Source organism: Eleginops maclovinus, chromosome 5 (genome assembly GCF_036324505.1).
Source record: "Eleginops maclovinus isolate JMC-PN-2008 ecotype Puerto Natales chromosome 5, JC_Emac_rtc_rv5, whole genome shotgun sequence".
NCBI lineage: Eukaryota > Metazoa > Chordata > Actinopteri > Perciformes > Eleginopidae > Eleginops > Eleginops maclovinus.
Genome location: NC_086353.1, coordinates 5,596,118 through 5,618,685, shown reverse-complemented (window position 1 = coordinate 5,618,685; position 22,568 = coordinate 5,596,118). Strand labels below are relative to the sequence as shown.

Sequence of the window (22,568 nt, the reverse complement as noted above, 5' to 3'; positions counted from 1 at the left end):
ATCACTGTCCCAGGATGATGGAGAGAGCCAATCACATCAACATCGCCATGATAGAAGACATCGGCATTAACGGGACGGCCGGGTCAAAGGTCGTCCCCGGCGTGGAGCAGAGCCCCAAGCGTGGCTCCACCGTCAGCTTCCACAACGTCCAGTACAGAGTGCAACTGCAGAGCGGCTTCGTCTGCAGGAGGAAAACCAGCCACAGGGAAATACTGCTGGACCTCAAGTCAGTCCTAAATACCGCACACGTTATTCTTCTGTTTGTCTGTTATATCAGCTGTGGAAGATAGAAGGGTAGAATCATTTAAGCCTCTACTGAGGGAACAATTTTGAGGTTTACTTTCAAGAGGATTTGATTTTTTACAGTATTTCTTTAGTTTTGGCTCATCATGTCCTTGTTCAAAGTGGAACAACAGTGAATAAACTCTTTTATTATTTTCTTTCTGATGCTATTAAACACACCTGACGTTTCCCATGGAAGAATGAATCATTTCACACAAATTTGTTCCTGCCTCCGTGTTAATTATATGATATTAAGCATGGTTTCTTGCATATAATCTCTCTGATGCACTGAAGAGCAGTCTGCCAGGGAAACGAATTAAAGTCGCTCACGTGATTTTATTCATTTTAATTCCATTTTATATCACTGACTCTTTTCTGCTATTGTGTAACTGTTCCCTCTGAAGTCAAGGGATTTACTTTCACAATTTTAAACCCCCTATTGTTTTTTTTCTTTCGAACAATGCTAATGATATCCGTAACAAATGTAAATTCCTTCAACTAGCTCAATTCCGTTTCGGATGAAGGAGGGAGGAAGTGCTGTGACAAAAATAACGGCAGAAAATCCCATTAATCCACTTTGTCTCACACTCCTCACATTTGGATCTCAAACACTGATGTACAGAAGTGAAAATATGATATTATACCTTTTTAAACTACTTTAGATATGTCCCAGTCATTACCTTTGCATTAATTTACCCTGCTAAATTGGTTTGTGTTTTTGTGCTGCAGTGGGATAATGAGACCTGGACTCAACGCTATTCTTGGACCTACTGGGAGTGGAAAATCATCGTGAGTATCCCACTGATCTCCGAGGGAAAATGATAAAGATTGCATTGTTTTTTACATATTTATCAAGTCTTTGTTTAAAGATTCTTGGATATTCTGGCTGCGAGGAAGGACCCCTCAGGTCTCTCAGGAGAAGTCCTCATCGACAGAGCACCACAGCCTCCAAACTTCAAATGCCTCTCCGGATATGTGGTTCAGGTACATGTTGAATCATTCTATTCATGTAAACCTGCAGAAACTGAATCCCTTTGGTACTGAGTGTTGTCCACATTATTGATGTAACTGATTTTTGCTCTGGTTTGAGACAGATGTCCCACTATTCAGATACTAAATACTTTGTTTACCAACTGTACAATTATTTCTGTAGAGCTTTAACACTGGCTGTGCAATAAATCTAATTTGATAGTCGATTATGATTTGTCTTCCAACGATTATCAACAATTTTAAATATTGTTTTCACTACAATACAAATCCATAGTTTTTTTAATTAAATGCATGATATTTCTGATGTCAAAGAGTCAACAAAAAATGTTGTTTTTATTTGAATTATATTTAAAGTTAAAGAGAATCATTTTTTTAAATTAAAATTCAGTAAATACATGATATTTCAAAAAGCTGTGAAATCAATATTGACTAAAATAATCTTGTTATGACTTTTATCATGATGGATAAGATCTCCAAAAAACCACACCAATAAGAGCATTAGAGAGTAAATTAATAACAGTAGTTCTGCCCTAGCAAAGAGTTGGTCGATTAAACCCTTGTTAATATAGTAGTATTGAGTATACTCAATGTATAACGTTATTAGTTTCCAAACTCTGTTAAGTCCTCACATCTCTACAGTACAGGTCTAAATGTAAACTACATACAAATGCTCTTCCTCTGTCTCTGACCGTTGCCCCCTCAGGAGGACGTGGTGATGGGCACGCTGACGGTCAGGGAGAATCTGCGCTTCTCTGCAGCGCTGCGTCTGCCCAGCTCCGTCCTGCAGAGTGAGAAAGAGGCTCGAGTCAATCACCTCATCACAGAGCTCGGCCTCAGCAAGGTGGCCGACTTCAAGGTAAAGACACACACAATTAGTGGTACTCGTATTTTTTCCTAAAGTGGAAGTAGAAATACAACAGTGTAAAGGATTCCACCTTTACAAGAGAAAGTCCTCAAAATTGTACTTGAGTAAAGGTAATTTTGTACAAATGTGATAGCATCAATATATAATTAAAGGACAAAGAAGTTCCACACTACGGCCCATTTAAGAATAATGATTATTAACAACGTTATTGAGTTATAAGTATAGTTGAATTAATTTATCCATCACTTTAATGTGACAGCTGGTAAGGTGAAGCCTTTAAAAAATAAAAGTATAAATCTGAATCTTCCAAAAACTCCAGGTCGGCACACAGATGACGAGGGGGATCTCGGGAGGGGAGAGGAAGAGGACCAACATCGGCATGGAGCTGATCATTGACCCGTCGGTTCTCTTTCTGGACGAGCCGACCACCGGACTGGACGCCAGCACCGCCAACTCCGTCCTGCTGCTTCTGAAGAGGTGACGCTTCTCTGCCAAGCTACAGATTTTATAAAGGATTATATTCAGTGCCTTTTTCTATATCCCCAAAACTCGTATCCAACCTGCATCCAATAAACTGTAATTAATAACACGTTATACAGAATATATTTCATTTTCCTTGGGTTCAACCTGACATACAGTATGTAAGATTTCCCTTGATAACAGGGATTGCATTTTACACACAAGATTAGATTAAAATGACATTCAATACAATTCAGAGCATGTCAACATTGGCAGTACAACTAAGTGGAATACTAATATAAAATCAATGTATTTTATGGAGCATGCTTCCAATAAGTACAAAAATGTAATCTATTTATTTGAGTTTATTTTATGTAGATTCAATTTTTTAATATTGGGTAAAAAATGTGAAGCATGGAACATATGCTATTTCTTAAGTGTTAATTGAATATAAATAAATAAAGAAGACATATAAAGGCAGGTCTGAGCCTTATTTTCGTAGTATCACATTTGAGTTTGCTATCAAAAGTCATCGTTATTGTTTATACTATGTATACATTCTTTCACTATGTGTCTTTTTCAGAATGGCCAGTCATGGAAGAACCATCATCATGTCGATCCACCAGCCGCGGTACTCCATCTACAGACTGTTCGACTCTCTCACTCTGCTGGTCGGAGGTAAAATGGTTTACCACGGACCGGCGCCAAACGCTTTGGACTACTTCGCCAACATTGGTGAGTTTGTGCAAAATATATAAACCAGGATTAATGTAGATGGTCTGCATCTTTATTCTAATATGTGGCCATAAATGAAATCAATACAAAAAGAAACTTCTTGGAAAAACATTGGTCATCACGTCAGCAAGTGTAAGTAAGTCTCTCAAAGGAGGTCGTTTTATGCTGGTACGGATATGTTTGCTGGTTACTTATATGTAGATCTGTGCTAAGACCTGGCTTTGTTATTGTAAGTGTGATGAAGACTTTGTAATTTGTTTAATTTACAGTGTCTGTTGAAGTTGTGTGTACCTGCCCAGTGGCTGCAAATGGAGAGGAGCTGGATCTGGCATAAATCATATTGTGTCCTTGTATTTTGCATGGTTCTTGTTGAATAGACTAGTATTATCTCCTATGCTCGACACACTATATGATATGAGTTATTATTAAATATTGATTATTGTGACTGTGTCTCAGGTTTTCCCTGTGAGCCCCACAACAACCCAGCCGACTTCTTTCTGGACGTTATTAACGGAGACTCCACGGCTATGACCAAGGTGCACGGCTCTGAAGGTAATGCCATTTATAAATCCCTGCATGCATTCTACTTTTGAGAAGAGCAACACTTTTCTGTTTTTACAATAGGAGACATTTGTAAACATTAACTTGAATAAAAATGTATTGAACTATCCCAAGTTAGTGTGAATAATTGCAAAGAGGTTCGAAAGTCATTTTATGAATATAATGAACCACTTTATTAATTGCTCTCCTTGTGTTACCTTACATTTGTGAAGAGAACGTTTCCTTTATAGTGTGCCACCACAGTAATCGCAGCCTAAGAAATCCCTTTAAAAGTCCACTTTTGGATGAATTGGATTTGTGCTTTATGGGATTATTGGTCGGTTGAAGTGAAGTATTTCACATATTAAAACCTGTCACTTCCCTCCCCGTTCACCTACGTACAGATTTGGAGTTTGAGGAGCAGAGCGGCTCGCGGCAGAGCATCGAGGAGCGTCTGGTGGAAGAGTTCAGGAACAGCAGCTACTGCAGCGACACCAGAGCGGAGCTGGAGCTCATCGAGCAGGAGAAGAAGTGCATCTCTTGTTCAAAGTCCCGCACCATCACCTACAACAGCTCCTTCTTCCACCAGCTGCGATGGGTTCTCAGGAGAACCTTCCAGAACCTCATGCTGAACCCACAAACGTCTGTAGCCCAGGTAAACAGGACCTTTTTTAAAATTCATGATCCATGATAAAAAATGACATTAATGAAATTAGAGCCACTTGTTGTTTCTATAACACTGGTTAATTGGAAGTATTACATACAAAAGACTTAAAATAAATATACAAAGTTTACAGTTTGAATAAACGACACTTTTCTCACCTGTATAATGGTTTCTGCTTCAGTTCCAACTTTTGATAGCATTGTTTTGTTCCCTTTTGACAGATCCAAACTAGCTGCTACCCCCTATTTCTACTGTTTATGCTTAGCTAAGTTACTGACTTACAGTTGACCTTTCCATTTATTACACCAAAAAGGGAATCAGTGCATATTTAAAAAATTCCATTTTTTCTTTATGCCTCTTGATGTTGTATGAGATATATTTTTGAAATATGTATTACTATATATTCTCTTCTAATACGAAAATACATACAAACCTCTACAGACAAATAAACCCGCACTCATATTTACAGACAAAGTATAATTCCAATGTAAAATAGCATTAAAATAAAACAAATCAAAAATGTTAGAAAGGCCACAGCACATGTTCTGGTGGAAGCAGATAAATGTGTAGTATTTAGAAAAGGTTATCCCAGTTACAAGTTTATTAAGTCATGCTCATGAAGGCATGGAGTATGCACTGCACAGCATTGTTTGTTTTTTTGACAAATCTTTTTATTACTTTTTGCACAGATAGCAAACATGTCAAATACTGTGATTTTCTAATACAAATATTGAAACAACCAAAAACCCCATTACCCCGCAATCTCATTCACATATGCATACAAAAGGGGGGAGATGGAGGACGAGGAAATAACAGCAAAAACAACTAAAAGCATTGTTTCTTTAAACATTAAGTTCTCATTTTGTAATTTTTAGTTCATCTCAGGTCCAAACTTCAAGGCTACAGCTATGAAGGATAAATATCTAATTATTGTCTCTCATTTCTGTTGTAAGGTTAAAGGTTTAAGGTTGTGCCACTATCGCTTTTGCTGTGTTTAAACCCTCCAAAGAGCCGAGCGATAATCAGAGTCCGTGCAGAGGTGATGGTGAGCAGGATGCGTAGACAGCACTTAGCAGAGGTCAGGACTTAATGCTCTCATTAGTCACCCCATGGCGGCGAAATGCCGTCAGAAGTCTCCTCACTTTAAGAATTATTAACAGCTAATTGGCCCTAAATAAGTCAAAATAATCCCACAAGAGGGGCTCTAGGTGGCGTGGGCGCCGTAATCGGCTTGGGTGACTGCTGTGACCCCGCTCTGCCTCTTTGGGCCGGGATCTGAACTGATATCATATCTGGACAAAGCCCCCTGGCCCCGGTCCGGGACTCATCACATGATGGCGTCATGACCTATCACTCCACCGCCCCGCTTTCACATGAGGGGCTGCGGGGAATGAGGTGAAACAGGCTCAACCCTATTAGCTTATCCCCTCACCCTGGGAACCGCTTTACTCCCGTCATAATCTGTAAATTGTTAGGATTAAAACTTGTGTCGCTTTCACTTTTCTCACTCTTTTCTGTCATCTTCCCCCCACCACTTGACCCCGGATCCCCGCAAACATTTTTCTTCTCTGTAGAAGGGGACGCTGCTTAAGTTTTATTACCCTTCTGCAAATGTAATTCATGACGGTCTGATATTAGACAAACTGGGGGGATTATTTCCTGATTGCTCAGAAGGATAAGGAAAGGCACCTTTGATCAACTCAGTTCCCCCATGGTCACCAGGCAGTGGTCCAGCACTTTGTCATTCGGTTATAAAAGTATGTAAGCACAAATATATCTATCTTTTTTCAAAGTGCTTAGAGGAAGACAACTTATATCTTTCATTATCGTCATTATCCAACACATGGAATGAACTCAAAATGTTACAGGTGTCCTGGACATGCTTAAACTCACAATAATGCACTTTTTTTTCCTGTGCAAAAAAGCTGTTAAAATAAAGTGGGGATTTTATTGAATGGATCATTTAGAGAAATAAGAATAATCATATCTCAAAAACTACTCCAACGTCCCCTTTTAGGCCAGCCTGGAAGAATACCGGATTCCCTTTATTGGCTAAAATGTGCAATTCTTTTTAAAAACAGGACTCTAAGATGGTTGTTGGTGCTTGTATTCAAATCTCTCGTGTTTTTCTCTGTGCAGCTGGGAGTCAACATTTTCCTCGCCCTCATCGTTGGAGCCATTTTCTTTCGAGTCAAAGACGATCAAAGCGGTATCCAGAACAGGTGAGAGACTCGCTGAAATACACACTGCACATTTGCACAGAAACCCTGCTTTAACACCCCAACATCCATCTCGTATATTTCCTCTACAAAGACAGACACAGCTAGCGAGAGACAGTAGTTTGATATTTTAAACGCTGATTCAGTATTTTCTGATTAATACACTTAGATTTCAGCCATTAAGACATTACTTTGTACAGAAATTGGACCCATGACTTCAGTAATTCTATAATAATAGATAAAACAATAAATAAAAACGATCAAGAATAACCCGGTCATCCTACTTCAACAGTTAGGTAGCAATAGCAATGGGTTAACCAGAAATATAGAACTTTTGTAAAAGCTGCATTACAGAAACGTTCCCAATAGTAATTATAACTTCTCACATGTTTACCCGATGGTACTCACATCACCTGGCCTGAATTATCTGTTCAAACTATTTGCCTGGTTAAATCCTGTATGGCTTTTATGTTGAGCACACACATATAGTATTATGATTATTTTGGGGATATTGTATGGTTATATAGTGTGTAGTTATTGATGTTTCCTAATCATTGTTCAGGTTGTTGAGTCAGGCCCCTGCTTTCCATAAAGAAGTGTGAAAAGTCGAGCAGGCTAATCCTCTTACCGTGTTTTATTGGGCACAACCTGGTACTCACAGGCCCAGTGAAGCACATCACAAATCTCAATGGTCTCCCTCTTTTTCCCCGTGCACGGTTCAGTGGAATATAAAGCCTTAATGTCATTATATTCATGGTCAATGCATAGGCAGTATGGCAGACAGCGGTGTATGCGGCTTAAACGTTATTCTCGCCTCCCTCCTGCTCACTGGTCTATAGTGGAGTCAGTCACCTTTTAAGTCCCGGCTGTATGTACATATGGACCACACCACATCTACGATAAGCTGTTACACTGCTCTTTATCCAACACTGCCTTCAGTCAACTCTTTTCTTTACTCAGTGTAATCTGCAAAGTTATTTTAATTTGTATCAGACGCTCTGAGTCTACATCCTGGCATTTTACTTCTTCATTTTATATAACATTATATATATATATCTTTTAATATCAAATAATCTTTATTTTAAAAATGAGTGTATATATATATATTTATATATATATACACTCATTTTGTACTATTTTCAGCTTTGAGGTTTCAAATTTGATCTTGCTTGTTATTTTTCTATTAGTAACTTATTAGGGTGTGCCCTTTCCCCATTTGCTATATTATTATTATTATTATTATTATTATTATTATTATTATTATTATTATTATTATTATTATTATTATTATTATTATCATTAATATATATACATCTTTTTTTATTGATTTATTTTCATTATTATTATTTTTATTTTTTATTGGACCTTTTTTTTATTCACATGGTTATATGATATCTTTTTTTGGGCACATTCTCATTACTCATCATTTTAGCAAGTGATGTGTTTCCTCTTTTTTTCTTCGGAAATGTGGAAAAGAAATACTGAAATAAAGCCTGGTGTTTGTTATTGTTGTTGCAGGATGGGCGCCCTCTTCTTCATCACTACCAACCAGTGTTTCAGCACTGTGTCTGCAGCGGAGCTCTTCATCACCGAGAGGAAACTGTTCGTGTACGTTGTGTGGATGACTCAACATACATTGGGATTGAGTAATAAAAGCTAAAACTTTATTTTATGTTTGTGTTTTCTTGTTACAGTCATGAGTACATCAGTGGCTACTACAGGGTATCCGTCTACTTCCTGTCCAAGATCCTGTCAGACATCACTCTGCGCACCGTCACCTCGGTTATCTTCAGCTGCATCGTCTACTTTTTGATTGGTAAGACTGAAATTAAAAAAGTACTTCTCCCCCAGACAAACTAAGGCATTTATCACAAATAGAATCTGATAAAAAAAGCAACATCCTCAACATTTAGCTCCTTCTTTTTTGATGTGATCTCATTCATTATTTAGGTCATTTGTGTTTCCACTCAGGTCTCAAATCATCCGCCGCAGAGTTCCTGGTCTTCACGCTGACGGTGACTCTGGTGGCGTACACGGCCACGGCGATGACGATGGCCATCTCAGCGGACCAGAGCGTCGTCGCCCTCGCCAACATCTTCATGACCATCACCTTCGTCTTCATGATGGTGAGAGACACCACACGGATGAATACATGAATTCAGGCCAAAATATGCACAGAGGACACTAATACCTGTAATTAAGACTCAGATGTGTGCGGACCCAATTAATGTTATTAGTCCATGGCATGACCAACGGTGTGTGGATGTGAGTGAGTGTCGGCTTCCCTGAGCAGGTGGCATCTTGTATGGCAGCCTCAGCCTCTGTATGAATGTGCATGAGTGGGCATTTTCTTTAACATTGAGTCACAGTGACTGAGCTTTTCCTGCTGTGTTTCAAAATGGAAAACGTGTGTGTCGTGTTGTAGATTTTCTCAGGTCTGCTGGTGAACCTCCCGAGCATCATGGACTGGCTGGCCTGGTTGAAGTACTTCAGCATTCCTCGCTACGGCCTCGCAGTAAGTCACAAATAAAGGAATGATTTGTAATATTTCTGCCTTCAAATGTCCTTAAACGACTACCTATCTTATATATGTTGTTGAGCTGTGTACTGACATTATCCCAAATGTTTGCAATGTCTAATTCCTAATTTTAATCAGCTCAAACCGTCCCTGGCTGTAAGGTTAGTAAGTCCTCTCTTAGGATAGTTTGAGCCCCGCCCTTAAACAAGCAACTTGAGTCAACCGAGTTAAAATGGATCACACAGATCAGCATCCAGTTTTAGTTTACAGTCTGATTCACCCTGTTCACTTTATTCTGCTCTGCATTCATTGACTCTACCGTCCATGTCCAGGCTTTGAAGATCAACGAGTTTGTGGGTTTGAAGTTCTGTGACGAGGCTGCGATCAGAAACACGTCGGCTGCAGAGACAAACTGCAGTGTGAGCGCGGTCGGCCTGATGTGAGTACACCTGCATGTGTGTGTGACTTGGTAGGCCTTAGTGTGAGTATGACATATTCCAGTTGAATTAGACCACCAGAGCACATGTTACAAGTTGCTATTCTGCACAAATAGAGTTGGCGTTACAATCATTCATGCACAGAAGACCTGAGAAGCAAGTGAGAGAAATTCAACTTTTTTAAATGACTTAAAAACAGGTAAGAGGAAACTAAATTGTCCAGTATATTTGTACGTTTTCCTAATTGAAAGTTTTGGTAGTTACATTTTTTACAAAGTTTGGTGCTATAAAGCTCCTTTCATCCACAAGAGGCCAAAGTGCATCACTTCCCCATATTTTAATGGGACTTAAAAGCATTCATGATTTCCCTAAACGCAGATTATAAACCATGATAATTAAGACAATTATTAAGACATGAGAGTAATGTTTAATTACTTGTGTCTCATATGTTTTATCTCACTTGCCTCTCAGGGCTTCTGTATTACATGTAACTATACTATCTCAAATATTTGATATTTAATTTTTAATTGACACATTGGGATTGTTATTCCAGATGTACAGGGGAGCAGTACCTGGATTACCTGGGAATAGAGTACACCACAAGGGGACTGTGGGAGAATCACGTGGCTCTGACCGTCATGACGTTCACTTTCTTCATCATCGCCTATCTGAAACTCCGCTACATCAAGAAATTCACTTAAATGTGATTATTTAAATCCAGCAAATTATGCATTTTTTATTTGTGTCTTCCATGGGACCAGGCCAGTAATTATTCCCCAAAAATATCACCATTATAGGAATAATACAACAACTTTTTTTAGATGAGATGAGAGGAACTACTCTCATGTTTGTGTGCTAAGTGAGGGGGCAGTTAGCTTAGCTTAGCATAAACCTGGAAGCAGGAGGAAACAGCCTGGCTCTATTACAGTTTAACGTATTCTACTTAGTGTCTCCTTTGTTAAATCTTTACACAAGACGTCAATATGCAAAGTCTTCACGTTGGTTGTTCCCAATGCAATGTCAGTTACATGAATATATTTTGGATGTATTTTTTATTTATGAATATTTACACATTATTCAGAATCAGATATTCTCCTGTACTTTTGTAACTTTTGGATATTTAGCTTTTGCACAATATCCAAATGACCTTGATTCTAACTAATGACTGATAATGTGTAATTGTAGATAGTATACAATTATATCATATATATAGTGTGTGTTAAACCTTTCTGTTTTTCAATTTATATATATATATATATACTGCCCGGCCCAAAAAAAGGTCACAAGCCTGTGGGGGCAGTGCTATGATCTGGGGTTGCTGCAGTTGGTCTGGTCTAGGTTCAGCAACGTTAAGTGCCCAAAGGATGAGTTCAGCTGACTACCTGAATATACTGAATGACCAGGTTATTCCATCAATGGATCTTTTCTTCCCTGATGGCACGGGCATGTTCCAAGATCACAATGCCTGGATCCATCAGGCTCAAATGGTGAAAGAGTGGTTCAGGGAACATGAGACTTCATTTTCACACATGGATTGGCCACCACAGAGTCCAGACCTGAACCCGAGTGAGAATCTTTGGGATGTGCTGGAGAAGACTTTACGCAGTGCTTGAATCTCCCGTCATCAATACAAGATAAAAATAAATAATTAATGCAAGACAGAAATAAATGTTGTGACGTTGCAGAAGCTTGTGGAAACGATGCCACAGCGAATGCGTGCCGTAATCAAAGCTAAAGGCAGTCCAACGAATATTAGAGTGTGTGACCTTTTTTTTCCCAGGCAGTGTATAAAGTATATATACATTTATATTATCAGCTTTTTGAAAACATGTATAAACATTTTCAATAACACTGGTCTTTGTGGGGTTTTTTAGTGCAGTGTTTGGACGTCACTTTTTTCAGTAGTGTACCATTTTTATTTGGCTTTTAATTTGGGGTAATTTTAGTGGTGTCGTGTTATAACTCTTTCTGTTTGTTTATAACTTGCTTTTAATTATGTTCCTCACTCTTTTTTTGTATCTTGTCCTACTCTGTAAAGCACTTTTTATTATAATTATAAAGTATAGTAATAACATATATATTTTAGTGTTTCTTTTAAATACTAAAATATATGTTTAAATACCCCATATTAAGTGTACAATACAATACAATCAAATGCTTTTTTTATAGACTCATGCACATTTCTTTTGTATTTTACCTAAATTATTCTATTCTATTATTACAGTAAAATCATTGGAGATCTACAACCTTAGAAAGTCTGAAAAATAAAACAGTATCCATTATTTTAATAACACTTTATTGGCATTATAATAGATTAAAAAAGAAATAGATTGTAAAAAAAAGTAAGGCACAGAGAAAAACAATAATAAATGCATGGGTTTCCCATGAACACTAAATGCACTCCAAATCGAAGTTTGTTTAAGTTACAATATGTATCATAAAATGATAAGCTATACAATTTGAAGCTTAATCGATGTACGATGAGTAAATATGACAGAACGCGCCACACTTGTACCTACTGTGTATTAAAACGATGAAAAAGTAATTAGCACGATTAACAGAAATGCCTTTTTGGTATTTGTGTAAATGCCAAGATGTGTGGATACAGCAATCAAAAGCAGGTGAGCATATTTCTCATGTGATACTAAAATCATACGCTGCGTATTCTGAGTACATCTGAGTATGCTGGCAGGCTGGTGAATAATATTTACTGCAATGTAACACTGTTCTGTAAATCCTTCACTATTTAACCTCATTCACATGTTTCCCTTCTTCTTCCTGTTAAGGTAATACTTAATATTAGCTTTAGTGAATACTCTTTGATGTCTCACAGGAGGACCCCACTCACTTTCAGTGCATTTAAGTATTTGAGGCCTTTTATTTTGTCCCCTCCAATGTGAGAAAAAATCTTGGTTGCTTGTACCGCTGCAGGGGAATTTCCAGAGGAGAGTTTTTCTTCCTTCCATTGGGATCCTCACACATGGCCGCTCACCGTGGTGCTGGTGTCGAGGCCGTCGGTTGACAGTGAGGAGTGGGGGCGGGGTCGGGGGCCGATGGGTGTGGCGGGCTGAGCGTGGCTGACCTGAGAGACCATGTCGTCAGACTCGTAGCGCTCCAGCTCCTCACTCACCAGCCTGTCTGTGTCCGTTCCCAGACGCTCGTCCTGACACAGACACAGATCACAGTTTGTTTACATCACACAAGAAACTGCCGGAGGCAGGATATCTTACAGCAAGCAATGTGTAATCTGGTTACTGTAAATCTGCACATAAGTAAGATGCAGGACAGGATTTCCATTTCTCTCCAGCCTCCATCTTTATTATGGAAGCATAATTCATAAATCTGAATATCATTTTTGATTCTGATTTGTGTCAGACACACAGAATGTCTCCACAGCTCTAACCTCCATGACTCCGTCCAGCAGTCGGCCCAGCACGTCTCTGTGCTTGAGTTTAGCGCACTCCATTGTTTCCAGCTTCACGATCACGGCATCTATCTTTGACACTATGCTGCCGATCGAGTGCTCCATCCGGTCCACACGCCTCACCAGCCTGAGGAACACAGCCGTGATTAACATGTCTTACTACTGCAGTCAGTCATTCTGATTAGTATGAAAAACTTGAATACATTTTGTATGTAGGAGATTGCCATACATTTTTATTATTAATCAGTAAACTTCAGTGAACAGTCACCTTTCATTTAACTATCCACTATGTCGGCATTAAGGGCTTCCTATGGTTGAAAATAAATAACCACTATGTAAGGTGATCTAACCTTGCATATTAAAGCTTTGTATATTTATAAATAGAAATATCACACTCTTTATTGTAATAATGCACTGCTTTAGCACTGTGATTATTTTTACTTACCATTACCCATGTATTTGTAGATTCGAATGCATCTAAGTGACAGTACGACAATGATAACAAAAACTCCATACACTTGAAACTCCTCGTAGGAGACGCCCCCGGAGCTGCTGCCGCGACGCGGGAGCTGTGGCCGCTGTCCTCGTCATCGTCTTCCTCCGAGTCGTCCTGAGTACGAGGGAAGCTCCGCCCACTGGTGGCTCTCGTTAGCGAATTGCGTTCCAGATCCAAGTCCTCCTGGCGAGCGAGCAGACACACACTGAACATCTGCAGGCCTAACGTAAGCTAACACGTGCATTCAGGGTGTGTTTTGTGTTTCTGTATCGCCACTCACTCTCTCTTTTTCCAGGTCGTCTCTCATCTGCTGGTGTTCGTTCTCCGTCAGCTCCTGGTCGCCATCGTGATCGTACTTGGCAAAGATGGCTTGAATCTCTGCGTCTGTGTGGCCCTTCCTGAGAAAAATATAAATAGAAGGACACTCAGAAGATGTAGCATATAAATGTGAGGGTAAAAACCTAAATCAAACATTGGAATTATATCACAAGAGTTTTTAGCAGTTTTTTTTCACCCTTTCAGATCCTGGCGAAGTTCATCGAAGTTGAGTTTTCCCCCGGCCTGCCGCAAACTGTCAGAGATGTCATCTACTGCCGTCTTCTTCAGTCTCAACTTCATCAAAGCTTTGTTACAACCCTAAGGGAGAACAATACATATACGAATCATTTAGAGTTTAAAGGTAATACACAAACTACACTTCTGCAAAAGTAAACTATTAAACATGTTCCCAGGACCAGAGGCTAACTGCTGTCCCTGTTTATCAAGCTGAAGGCTCTCTCATCAGAGATATGTAAAATAAAACTTTTACGAACATAAGGAGTAAAAACTATAGATATATATGAACTGAAAAAAGGTGATTGGTTAAATACTAAAACAAAGAAGTGCTGTAATCTTACTTCAGTTTTAGTTTTATTATATAACTTTTATTTAATATATTGCTTCAATTCATATTAAGACTTTGACTCGCATAGAAACGTGAAAAAGTGAAAAGCCTGACATTTTCTAATAATCTTTATTTTTCTAATATCTTTTCTAATATATTTTTTCCAATATCTGTATCTGTAAGAAGATACAACCAGACCCCAACAATTGCAATATTTGGAGTGGCTTCTGGATCTTATTGCCCTGGTAGCTTCTGTTGATTTAATGGATTTAATCTGACCGGACAAAATGAATGATCCACGTAACCCAATACCTTCTTAATGAGATCCGTCATTTCCATCTCAGACCTCTGCTGGGACATGTCGGCCTTCACCTCAGAGTATGTGTCGTTGATGATGGCCAGGAACATGTTCTGTGGCGAGAAAGAATGAGGAAAGGTGTTATTGTGTTAGTGAGGGGGAGTACGGTATGTAAACAACAGCAGCTCACTCTACTCACCATTAGAATAAAGACAATGAAGAAGACAAAAGTTGTGAAGTAGATGGGTCCGAGCACTGGGTTGGACTCCTCTATTTCTGAGAACTCAAAGTCTCTCAGGATGATGCGGAACTGAGTAAATCTACAAAAACAGAAACAACGTATTTAATCATCAGGAAACATGAGAGGTACTGCTACATGTGCAGACTGTGCTTTGAAAGACATACATGCTGGCCTGGAAAGTGCTGAAATCGTCGACTTGTGTTCCAAACACCAGGTATGCGAGCTGAGCGTACGCCAGGAAGATGATGAAGAACATGATGGCAAAGCCCACCAGGTCCTTGGCACAGCGGGACATGGTCCCCGACAGCTGGCTCATCGTCTTGTTGAAGTTGATGAACTTAAAAAGCTGAGAGGATGAGAAAATATTAGCATTAGTTGACCTTACAGTATTTGGGTTTTTATGTTTCCACTATGGCACTGAGTCTCAAAGTGGGGTCTATTTAACGTGTTCGTGTTCATTCATTTATTAAATATCTTTTTAGGTTGTCTTTACAAACGTTCACTGGATCACCAATTATATTTTAATGTTTACATCTAAATTAGTCCATACATCACGTATATATCTAACAAATTTTACTATTTGAAATACCATGATCAAAATCTGTGTTTTATTTACCTATTTGTGCACTAAAAGTAAAACAATTCACACTTAATGTATGTGCTCTGATAAACACTTTTAAAATAGCATTTTCTCTTTTGATTTGCCTTTGATTCTTTGTTACTTGCAGTTTTAATTGATGGCAGTTGCAATTTGTACTCTGTGATGATAATCCTAATCGTATTTTATTTTGGGTCTTATATTCTTTATGTCTAATACATTTCTCTTGTTCTTTTACAGTACTAAGACAACTGAAGTGTAGAAAATAGGCTACGTCCAATTATTCCCATCGTGTAGTTATTCCTTCCTCCTAATGAGTCCTCAGCTGAAAAACTATGGAAACCTCTGCACTGTTCTGTCTCTGGAGTAATTATGGCTCAAAGTTAAGGATTTCTACCTTGACCCAGGAGAAGAAGACAATGACTGCAGCCACGTTGTTGAACTGGACCTGCAGGTTGGCCAGAGGCTCAAAGCTGGGGTGAGCCGAGTGATTCTCCAGCAGGCCTTTCAGATTGTCGCCCACCATGGCTGTTCTGGTTATGTTCATGATAATGGCGGCAACACTCAACTGAAAGAAGAGCACACAGAGAAAGAAAAAACTCAGTCAATCTCCTTTAAATTCAATGGACATTTACCTTGAACGACAATATGTAATTTTCTGCATCAGCTTCTCCTGGTTAAGATAATTTCATTGTTCATTCGGGCATGTTTTAACCAGGAGCAAAATTATCCACCTGAGGTCTCCTCTCAGAAGCAAACCAACTTGGTTATAGTACTCTAATAACCTAAGATCCACACGTCCGATGACTTAAATCCTTAATAAGCTTTAAATGTGTAATTAAAGACAGAATCTAACGAGTGTATTGTAAAAGTATGGATGAAAATTGGATAACAGACAGACAGTAAAGAGGGAGAAAAGGGACGAAATGCACTAAAGTATTTAGCCTAAATCTATGGGTGCCCGATCTACGAGGTGAACTTCACGGGGATCCAGGTCTTGTTGTTTTCATACATTTCAATGCGAAATAGTTGCATGATGTTATAGATTTAATAATCCACCAATACAACTTCTATACACACCACGACAATGAGGACATCCAGACAGTTCCACAGGTTCTTAAAGTAATGCAGGCGGTGGATGTGGATCTCCAGCACTTCCTCCACCACGTAGTAGAGGATGAATATACAGAAAGCCACCTCACACAGACCCACAAAGTAGTCCCAGCTGGACACGTATCGTATCAGACGCACGGTCTGGAACTGCCAGGAGGTCACCACACCACCAGTAGCAGGGAACTCCACCAACAACCTGAAATATACATTAGATGTACTATTAGTGTTCATACAATGGTACTGTATAGTATGGAGATCAATCTAAATATGCACATATAACAGTTTTCTGTTATGATTCTCACCTGGCGATGCAGAAGAGGTTAATGTTCCCGTTGTAGACGGAGAAGTCGAGAAACACGGCTCTGGTTCCTCTGTCCAGCCACAGATGGTCTTTGAGGAACTGCAGTTGGGTTGCTGACTCCTCTCTTGTACGAGACAGGTCTTGGTAGTATCCTCCAGCTCCATATTTAGATATCTGGCCCCAATAACCACTGCCATTCATCTCATTCTGTGCTGTATACACCCATCTAAGAGACAAAAGAAAGAAGAGGTTGTAGACATTTGTTAATACAGCTTCAGTCCCATTAGAACTGGTAATCAGACCCATGACATCAAAAGCATTGACTTACGCAGTTCCATTCTTGGGGCCAAAAGAGGTCGTGTCCTCGTTGGATGGGGTGTACATGTTGTAGCAGTCCTGAACCTCGCCTCTCAGATCTTCGTGGACGGAGCAGGACTCGTTGCGGACTTTAACCTGTCGAAGCCGTGGCACCCCGAGGAGCAGGTTCTCGTAGTAGATGAGACTCTGATTCTCTGGCAGGCTCTTGTTGTTGTACCACACCTCCCAGTACATGCCTTTGAGGAAAGGCCCCTCTGTGAACTGTAAGGGTAGGACAGTCAAGTTTATGACACAGGACAGGCTGGAAATGGAAAGCCCTGTAGGTTATTTATTTTGATTGTAAAATGGGTCTTTGTTTACCAGCCAACACGCCTGCAATCATTGGTATGGTCACCTTTTTACAGTACTCTTACTGTTAGCTTACGGAGCTGAACATGAATGAAATTTGCGTTTTACCTTCCAGAAATCATCCATGGTTGAGAGGCTTCTAAAAGAGGAAGGGTCCCCTGCAGACAGCGGTGTGTCCAGGAACAGTTGAGACATGACCTTGGTATAGTAGTACATATTGGCGCTCACCATCCCATAAGTCACTACAGAGCAGAAAATATAACCATTACAATTGATATTCCTATTAGCACTAGTTACATAACAAGCTGTTGGTAAAACGCAGTCATGCAAGTGTAGAATCACAAGTAGTGAATGTTGTTGGTGTGCGTGTGCTCTTTAAATGTAGTTCGACATTGCAAAGAATTGATGAAAATAACAGAAAGTCAGTATGGGGTTAAACTTAATTTTGTTTCACTACCCACTACTTTTCCTAGTAGCATTCAGTGTTCAGTTTTCAGGCACCAGTTCTGGAAACTGCTTATAATAGTCGAGGTCTGCCTGGCAGAATATCCCTCAATCCAGTCTTTTTTTTCTGATCCACCCTTAAACCACAGTTTGGCACATTTCACTGCAGCGAAAAGAGAGTAGTGAATTGTTTTTGCATCATATGCATTTTAAATGTGGAATTCCTATGATCTTTTTACCATCAGAAAATTTGGCCATCAAATTTGTGCAGTAGCTGTAGCCCACTTTGTAGTCTGGCATATTCCATTTTTCAGCTGCCAAAACCATTAAGCATACACTGTGAGCTTGGAAAATAACTTTTCAGCTACAAGAAAAGTGCCAAGGCCTGCGAATGTTGTGTCACATTTGAGGTGCTTAGTATGAGTCACCTGGATCAACTATCATTTCAGTATTCTTCAGTGTTTACTTACAGATACAAACAGTGATGAGGAATGCGATATATGTGACCATCTCCCGCAGTACGTTCCTGAGGTACCTCTCTCGAGTGCTGTCACTGTCCTCCATCAGCTCTGTACCCCACAGAACTGCAAAGAAAAAAACAGCAATTCAACTGGCAGTCAGTAAATGTACAATAGATATTATTACATAAATAATGAACTAAAAATACCTGTATGTTTCCCCATTAGACTAAGCTGTTGAATTAGAAAGAGCTGAAATACAATCCCTACAATAGTGGTTCCCAAAAATATTATCGTTTAGAGCAAAGACATATTATAATCGCTTCTTGAGTAACTGTATGGACATGCTTGACTTGTTAGTTTTTTCACTAGATTCTAAATGTCTCTTTATTAATATACCTTTTTTGCTTTGTTTGGAGCACTTTATAACCTGGATTTTGAGTGCTTTTCTAAAAATAATTATTTTTGTTAGCATTGAAACTTTAGTAGGTGTCTACCATAGGGGCATTGATAACATTAGTGGGGAAGGTGACACTTCTAAGTCCATATATCCTGTTTATGTTTTAGAGGGGGAAATTATGACAAAAAAATCACTGAAATACCTCAGTTTGATGTCCTATGGTACAATGAAAAAAGCTTGAAAACGTCACAGCCCTGATCAATGGTGTATGTAAACATTATCATGGTGTTACTAATCTGTGGCTAGATAATTGCTGAAGTGTAACTACAAATTAGAGGTAAATTGTGTACTTTTTCTCCACGTGTTTTAAATATCTTCAGTTACTTTGCAGACTGGGATTTATGATGCGAAATATAAACTACCCTGCAGTACACAAAGTAATTAAAACTGTGCACCTTTACCAGCTTTGATGACACTCTTATGCATCAATAATTATAATCAAACCATATCAAATATATTATAATGAAATGGGTCAATCTGCATAATGAGTACTTTAAGTATATGTAAATGCCAATACTTTTCTTAAGAAACAACAGATTGCAGGACTTTTACTTGTAACAGAGTATTCCTACACTCTGGTACTTTTACTTATGTACAATATCTGAGTACTTCTTCCACCTCTGAAAAAAAGATAAGTGACTTACTTCTGATCTTTTGCAGTATCTGCTTCAAACAGCTGCGTTGGAGATGCCTGTCCTGCTGCCTGGCATCCACAGTCGGGGTCGGGTAAAGTCCTCCTCGGGGGATGTGGGTGCTGCTGCCCGCCCCGGGGAAGCTGCCCAGGCCGCTGCTGCAGCTGCTGCTGGAGGCCGTGGATACCGACCTTCTCCCGGGACTCGCTGGAGGCCAGTCGGCTTCCATGATCTCCTCTTCGGGCTCAAACCCCGGGTTGTCACGGCTCCAGGCTTGTCTGGACGGCGGGGACGGGGTGCCTACGACTCCCCCGAGACCGAGGTCTTGATGCTGGATGTTCTCCATCTCTATCCCCTCGCCTGAGTCTACTTTGTGCGGCAACTTGCCAGTCTGGCTCTGCGGCAGCTGCTGTGGTCTGACTCTGGATGAACTCATGGTCCAGTTAGCTATTTGTTTTTTATCTAGTGTGGGGCATCTGCAAAATATAAAGTGACGCAAGCAAAAACCCCTAAAATGTTATAACGGCTAAAGCATTTCGGGTAACCGTACCATCTAAAAACGCCTAAAAACAACAATTCTGACAAGAAAGTTAGTCCAATAACTCCCTAAATAACTACATTAAAGTTACACGGTGTTTAAAAAATCAATATCAAGAAGTTTTAATCAGGGTATCATGCTCCGTATATAGTTAATGTAGTAAGTTACGTTTTCACTCTCAACAAACCGTTAAGAAAACTTTCCGATCTTCAATTCCGTCTCAGAAAACGATGTCCTCCTTAATACAGCGATGCCTTTAATGCGTTTAAAGTTGTTCACTAATAAGCTATTAAAAGTCGTTGCCTAATAAGCTATTTACATGACACTGGTGGCTGCATTAAGATGCCGTGTTTATGTGGAAGAAGAAAGACACTTTTCTTGCCCCAGGACAGCCATCTTGTTCCTGAACTGTTCCCCTAAAAAAACTCATTCCCATTTGTCCGGGACTCAGATTACATTAGAAGTCATGGCGTCGCAGAAAAGGATGGAAAGCACCTCTGTAGAAAACGTTTTTTATTGTATGACATATGCTTTTACTCCATTTATATTTTGTTTTCAACACTTTGACCACAAATTAGCCTTCGATTTGGTTTAAAAAAGCTAAGTGCTGTAGTTAGATGATAAAGACGTTAGTGTTACACAAGATATGTTTGTATGTTTGGGTCACCGGTTACCATGCCAACACTGCATTTACAGCTCATTGACACAGATTGATGCTTTTTGCCGTAAAAGTTTTGAAAATTAAAACTCTGATTTAAAAAACTTAGCGAGAGTCCTTAAAAGGTTGAACATGAGTTTGGGATATAAAACCACACATTCGTAGTTAGCTCGGTGTTCACGGTGTCAATTTTGTTCCATCAAATCAAGAATAAAGCAACAAAGCATGGGACTGTCACAAGCACCTGTAAAAATACATTTTAATGAAGCAGTTTCACAATTAGAGGATATGTTAGATTTCTATTAACATACCCTCTTATTGTAAAGTGCCTTTAGACCAAGTTATTTAAAGTGCTGTCAAGGATAACCTTGTATAGAAACAAGTTTTTCCCCATAACTGGACTCTTCATTTTTATCTGTGAAACAAATACATAATCTGACTTAGAATATTATATAAAACATAATTGTTTGTATATCATGGAAGTGGTGATTATGCTTTACTTTGTTACCAAACTGAAGCATGAATTGTCCTGTTGACCCAGAGTATCAGACACAAAACTTGTTTGACCACTTGATGGCACTAAACATCCAGACTTGTAAAACTAAAAACATCAGGAAGTATGCCTCAAAGTTGTTAAATGTTTTATCTATCAAAGCACAATTCTTGTTTGTCACAAATGTTTTGCACATCAAACAAAGCAATAGGGCAGCAGCTGATGCTTCATAGCTGACCCCCCACTGTGACTGGCTGTATGTTATAGAAGACTGATAATTGTTGTAGGTGATACATTTGAGATTATTTATTGTCATTGTATACGTTTTTAGACTTAAAGCTGATCCCATTAATGAGTCATAATTATTTTTTGCATGTTTTGAGGGGAAGTTTGATCAAGAAAAGTCATGTTTTGCTTTATGATTAACTGTGTCTTATGTCTGACATTCACTCTAACAAGTCTCTGCAGCTGCAATGAACATTAATGAGATCCTATTCTCTTTAGTTTGGTACAGCTTTTCATTATTTCACACTGTACCAATCTTTGCATCTATATTTTGATACTGTTCAACTCAAAACCAGATTAGTGTATTTTACTAAATCTATACCCTGTATTACTGTTTCACAGCATTGAGGAAAAAAGTTTAAATGATCCTTAGATGTTTAACATTATACTTAAACAGTCATTACTTGAGCTTTTACTTTGAAAAGTCCCACAGAGGGACTATAAATAAAAATTATGAAAAATACAAATACAATACAAATACAAATTTCCAAGCAATAAAAGGCTAGTATTCTGATTTACTTCAATCATTTAAATCATAAATAATTTATCCAATGGTCATGTTACAGAAGCGAGCTACAGCTTTACATTGGAAATGAACGGGATTATTACAAACCAACCAGCCAACTGTTTACAACCGAACATGTTTTGAAATGTTGTGATCAGTTAGATCCAAAACTGGACGTAAGTGCAAAGTTCCCTTAAATGTAATGCCCTTTTGTAATTTTATTTGTGTATGTACATTCTTCTTGTAAATAATTTAAATAGGACAAAATCAATAAGTAAAACAACTACTACTACTTGGCGTACTACACAAAAAAAACCCACGAATGTCAATTATGATCAATAGCCTACTGCAGGGGAGTCAAGTGTT

General features: G+C 39.0%; 2 protein-coding genes across 2 annotated transcripts; one reads left to right on the top strand and one right to left on the bottom strand.

The window, feature by feature from the left end:
- abcg2d (ATP binding cassette subfamily G member 2 (JR blood group)) lies at positions 1-10,971 on the top strand. Its single transcript, XM_063884177.1, has 15 exons — positions 1-226; positions 1,012-1,071; positions 1,152-1,266; positions 1,976-2,128; positions 2,457-2,614; positions 3,180-3,331; positions 3,788-3,883; positions 4,276-4,526; positions 6,675-6,757; positions 8,273-8,362; positions 8,449-8,570; positions 8,726-8,880; positions 9,180-9,269; positions 9,605-9,711; positions 10,263-10,971. The coding sequence occupies exons 1-15, from the start codon at positions 15-17 to the stop codon at positions 10,408-10,410; spliced, it is 1,992 nt and encodes a 663-aa protein (XP_063740247.1). The 5' UTR covers positions 1-14; the 3' UTR covers positions 10,411-10,971.
- A 1,017-nt stretch (positions 10,972-11,988) lies between these two features.
- pkd2 (polycystic kidney disease 2) lies at positions 11,989-20,692 on the bottom strand. Its single transcript, XM_063884764.1, is given in 16 exon segments — positions 11,989-12,872; positions 13,113-13,260; positions 13,650-13,698; positions 13,701-13,812; positions 13,910-14,027; positions 14,144-14,265; positions 14,825-14,923; positions 15,010-15,130; positions 15,216-15,397; positions 16,047-16,217; positions 16,730-16,958; positions 17,065-17,289; positions 17,392-17,642; positions 17,838-17,971; positions 18,644-18,757; positions 19,736-20,692. Coding segments are annotated over 16 exon segments (2,688 nt in total). The 5' UTR covers positions 20,160-20,692; the 3' UTR covers positions 11,989-12,683.
- Between the last annotated feature and the right edge of the window lie 1,876 nt (positions 20,693-22,568).

Bases quoted from the DNA above. Each gene is read 5' to 3' on its own strand.
- abcg2d (XM_063884177.1), top strand. From the start codon at position 15: ATGATGGAGAGAGCCAATCACATCAACATCGCCATGATAGAAGACATC. The intron at 6,758-8,272 runs GTGAGAGACTCG...TTGTTGTTGCAG, and splicing joins CAAAGCGGTATCCAGAACAG to GATGGGCGCCCTCTTCTTCA. The intron at 9,712-10,262 runs GTGAGTACACCT...TTGTTATTCCAG, and splicing joins GTGAGCGCGGTCGGCCTGAT to ATGTACAGGGGAGCAGTACC.